The 4,798-nt window shown below is 59.7% G+C and overlaps 1 protein-coding gene across 1 annotated transcript in view; it reads left to right on the top strand.

Moving 5' to 3' along the window:
• The first annotated feature begins 302 nt into the window (after positions 1-302).
• ELN (elastin) overlaps positions 303-4,798 on the top strand; it is a 31,714-nt gene continuing 27,218 nt past the window's right edge. The window contains exon 1 of the mRNA XM_077777912.1: positions 303-410. Within this exon, the coding sequence (XP_077634038.1) occupies positions 329-410 (82 nt within the window). The 5' untranslated portion in view covers positions 303-328. The remainder of the gene's footprint in view (positions 411-4,798) is intronic.

Consider the following 4,798-nt stretch of genomic DNA (forward strand, 5'->3'; position numbering starts at 1 on the left):
GCCCGGGGCCCAGCCGGAGGGGCGGGGGCCTGGCCACTCGGGCCTTGGCTGGGGCCGGATTTTTGGCTGGGCTGCGGGGCCCTCCCTCCCGCTTCCTCTCCCGAGGGCTGTCCTGGCAGAGGCCCCCCTCGCACTTTCTGGCGGGAACGGGGCCAGCAGTGAGAGCACAGCTACAGAGGGAAAGCAGGAGAGAGATGGAGGAACTCTGTGTGTGTGTGTGTGTGTGTGTGTGTGTGTGNCCCTCCTTCCCTCTCAGCCGCCGAGGCAGCAATTACGCTTTGGGGATAAAACGAGGCGCAGAGAGCGGACCGGGGCATTTCTCCCCGAGATGGCGGGTCTGAGGACTGCAGCCCTGCGGCCCGGAGTTCTTCTGCTCCTGCTGTCCATCGTCCACCCCTCGCAGCCTGGAGGTAGGCCTCACCCTGCCCCCGGGGTTCGCCGGCAGCCCGAGGGCCTCCCGGCCAGGTGGCTGGACTGGCAGACCAGAGGGCGCCCTTCACCCTGCCATCCTCCAGGGGTCCCAGGCAGGAGCCCCTCAGCCACTGGATCCTCGGAACCCCCCCCCACCAGGGAGCCAGCCCGTGCAGAGGAGGGACCTGTCACACAGACACCCCAAGACTCAGGATGGTCCCAACCGTGTCCAGGTTCTGTGGCCCCAACAGGGCTGAGGACCCCCGCTCTGTCCTGGGAGCTCCCCCCAGTGCGGGGAGGGGGGTCTGGAGCACGTTGGGGAAGGGCTGGTGGGGTGCCAGTGGGTCGCTGGGCACTGGTGGTTTGCACACCTGTGAACCCAGTGGGTGTGCGCACACGCCCCAGGGGGCAGGGATCTGGGCCAGAGGCCAGCTTAGCCGCAGCGAACTGTGTGACCTCAACAGGTTCCTTGGCCCCCGGGAAGCCAGGGACATCTGAGCATGTGTGTGTGAGTGTGTGTGCGTGTAAACCGGTGTGTTCCGTGCATTGGTATGTGAGCATGTGTGTATATGCCCAAATGTGTCATCAAACAGTGGAGGAGAAATCTCTGTTCACAGGTTCATCCCTGAGCAGGTGTGTGTGTGTATGTGTGTGCGCGCACGCACGTGTGTGTGTTGAGGCAGGGGTTGGAGGATATGTGAAAGTGCCTGTTAGCATGTGCAAAAGTCCCACCCGCCAGGCATGTACATGTGGGAAACATGGTCTCCAGGTGTGGATGTCACTGTGCATGTGACTCGGTGCGAGGGGTTAGTACGGAACGCAAATGGGGATCAGGGAAGCTGGGGAAGGTATTCAACTCCTGGCAGAGGGAGGCTGGCGAGGGCACAGGCTAGAGTGGACCTCGGGGCAGTCCTGGGCCACCTGGCGTGCTCTCTGTCACGGGCCACACCTCGAAGGACCTCGGGAGTCGGCCCCTGGGGACCCCTGAAGGAGCTCCTGGCCACAGGAAGAGGGGGGTGCAGACACTGGAGCCATTTGGTGGGGTGGCCTGGGTGGGGTCAGCTCTCCGTGGGAATCCTCCTCACGTTAGGAACTGGACCCTCAGTGGGGGCCCGCGTGGAGGGCGCAGGATGGAGCGGGGCCAGGCGGGAGGGCTGGAGTAAGGGGCTGGGGCTGCAGCACCTGTTTCTGGAAGACTGACCAGCGGGGCAGGACCACACAGAGCAAAGGCTTCCTGCACAGAGGTCAGCTCCCCGCCCGGACTGGGGGGCAGGCAGGGGAGAAGGGGAGGGGGAACGTGCGTAGCATCAGTTGGGCCCCACAGGGGGAGTGAGACAATCCCAGAGGACCAGCCACCCCAGAACCCAAGAGCAGCAGCTCTGGGGCCCCCCAAGCCCCCTCCCTGCCCCCGCAGATGTGACCCCTGAACACCTGTCTCCTCCTATAGCGTGGCACTTGATCCCCTCAAACACCCTGAGAGCTGAGCATATTATCCTCTTTTACAAATAGGGAAATGGAGGCTCAGACAGCCAAAGGCAGTCCCAGGGGGTTGACACCAGCGAGTTCTCTGCCAAAGGATGAGGGGTGGGGGCAGGGCACCGGGCAGCACTTGGGAAGGCGTGCACCGAGGGCTGAGTCCCCTAGAGTGGGCCCACCTTAGAGCAGGTGCCCGCAGTGACACCCAACGTTTAACAGCCCTCATTCTTTTCTCGTGCGTGTAAGTCTCAGCTCTGTCCCGGCTGGAAGAGCAACTGGGTCCCAGGATGGGGCGCGTGAATCCGCACCGTCCATTGGAGGTTTTGCCCAGGGACTGCCAAAATCTAAAGAGGTCGGGGTGTGGAAAGGGCCACACACGTCTACATACACAGAGCCTCCCGCCTGGCTCTCCTGGGGACCCCGCCTTCCCCTGCCCTCCATCAAGAGGATATCACCCCCACGAGTTCCCCAGCCCCCAAAGAAACATATTGCCAGTGGCGGGGGCTCCCCAGGAAAACCGATGCAAGGGTGATCTAGACTCATTCAGGGTGGGTCCAAAGTAGCTCTGAGGACCAGCTGCCCCAAACCCCTATGCCATTTGTAAACCGAGAGAGAGAGGGAGAGAGAGAAATTAAATCGAACAGAATTCTGTCTCCCAGGACCCAGAAATATTATCAGCCTTTTCTTTTTTCTGATTTCAGAACTAAGCATGATTTAGATCGGGGACTGTCAACCCCTGACTGCATGTTGGAGTTAACCGGGGAACTTTAAACAATTCGGGTGCCAGGGTCCCACCCAAGCATTCCTGCTTTCTTTGGTCTGAGGAGGGGACTGGCAGTGGAGGTTTGGTAAAAATCTGCCCAGGTAACTCCGATGAGCCTCCAGGGCCGGGACCTCCGGCTGAGCGGCTAATCCTGCTTCTCCGCCTTTGCTGGGGCCGGGCAGGAGGGCAGACGTGCCCAGGGGAGGGACAGCACAGAGTCACACACTAAAGGACAGATTGTTTTTGAAAAGCCCTTGGCAGGCTTTCTCCATACAAACAAAAAACAGCTTCGTGCGGTCTTATCTGCTCTCCTGCCAGCCCCCCGGACTTGGGCTTGGCAAAGCCCCTTGCCAAGGCCTGCTGGCCCTGATGCTCTCTCCCGAACAGCCTTCTCCACATCTTTGAACCTGAAGCCCGGGGCCCAGGCAGAAGGCCCTGCGTGTGACTGGGGTCAGCTGTGGGTCCTGGGCCAGGCGCCTCATCTCACTGGCTCTTGATTTCCCTGGCTGTAAAATGAGGAAAAACATGCCTGCTCTATTTATCTCCTAGACACAGCGGGAGGGGCCAGCCATGAAACATCTGCAAAGCTCAAATAAGGGGACTGTGGGAATGCCGATTTCTGAAACGATGTTATCTTCTTATTCAGAATGCGCTTCTTTGGGCTGACTGACTCCTAATTGGTGCCCATTTGTCAGGTTTCACTCTTCCACTTGCTCCCACGTTCTGTCTCCTGGGCATAGCCTGTGTGAGTGATGGAGAAAGCAGCTAAGACAGGGGGGCGGGGTGGCCCGGAAGAGTCCCCGGAAATCCAGGAAGGCTTCAGAGCAGAAGTGACATTTAAGTTAGACCTTGAAAGAGAGGCCAGTGTCTGAAGGGCTGACTGTGGATGAGAGATGGGCTTGGGTCCACGGGGCCCCGAGAGGCAGAAGTGGAGAGATGGAGGGGCAAATTCTATCTCAGCAGAAAGACCCCTCCGCAGATAGGGCTGACGGGGTCCGGAGGGGGTGATTTTCCCGTCCCCGGAGGCGTGTGAGCAGAAGCACAGGGGGATGTTTGCGGAAGGAGTTTCCGCCCAGGCCAAGAAGACTGTTGTGATCTCAGCGAGTCTAGGATCCGGATTCTATGATGCAGGAGACAAGTTCCACCCCGGGCTAGCCCGCGAAACGAGCCAAACCCACATAAAACAAGGCAGTGTGTGCTCCCAGCCAGCTGCTTTGGGCCAGCTGAGCAGTGAGAGCCACAGGCCCAGAGAAGGCAGGAAGGGAAGAATTTGAGCTCAGTCTTGGAGGAAGGGCAGGACTCGGGGCGCAGGGAGGCATCCTGGCAGGAGGAGCCCCTCCCGCCGAGGAGGCAAGAAGGAGAACGACCAGCTGGAGCACGAAATGAGGCCACTGCCTGTTTGAAGGCCCTTGACTGACTCCTGTCGTCGTCTGTTCTCACCTCCCCTGCGCTTGTCGAGAGGGGGCAGGGCAGGGATCCTTCACACCCCCCTAAACCTTCTCCATTTCCTCAGCTCAAAATGCCGGTCCAAATCTCTAGCTCCCCCTCCAGGCCTTCGTGGTCCAGGCACAGAGTTTGACAGTTGCTGCTGGGATCTGAATCATGGGGGTGGAGGAGGGGGGATGACCTGGGGGGTGGTCAGGAGGGCTGCAGGGAGAGAGGAAGCAGAGGATGTGGGGGGAGCAGATCCTGGGCAGAGGAAGTAGGGGTTCAGCCGGGACCGAGGTAGGTAGCCCCCCAGGCTGGCTGGGGACAGGACAGGCTGGACGGAGACCCACAAGCAACATCCTCCCCTCAACCTAATCCACTCCTGGTTTATTGACTCCCTACTGTATACCTGGCCCCAGGCACTATCCTGTGCAGCAAAGCATAGACTAAGGGTGACCAGCTTTTCCTTTTTTTTTTTTTTTTGCAATTACTCTGTGCCAGAGCCAGGGGCAGACACGTCTCCTACTTGAACCATCTGGCATTTGACAATTTGCAATAGTCTTGCAAGGCAGAGGTTATCAGTCCCACATTTCCTTAAAGGAAACTTGGGCTCAGAGGGGTTAAGCGACTTGTCCAGGGTCACACAGATGGGAAGAAGTGGCACAGCCAGGGGCCAGATGGGTCTGTCCTGAGCCCCCCCGCCCCCCGCCGCCTCAGTTT

The sequence above is a fragment of the Crocuta crocuta genome, unplaced genomic scaffold (assembly GCF_008692635.1).
Source record: "Crocuta crocuta isolate KB4526 unplaced genomic scaffold, BGI_CrCroc_1.0 scaffold217, whole genome shotgun sequence".
Taxonomy (NCBI): Eukaryota; Metazoa; Chordata; class Mammalia; order Carnivora; family Hyaenidae; genus Crocuta; species Crocuta crocuta.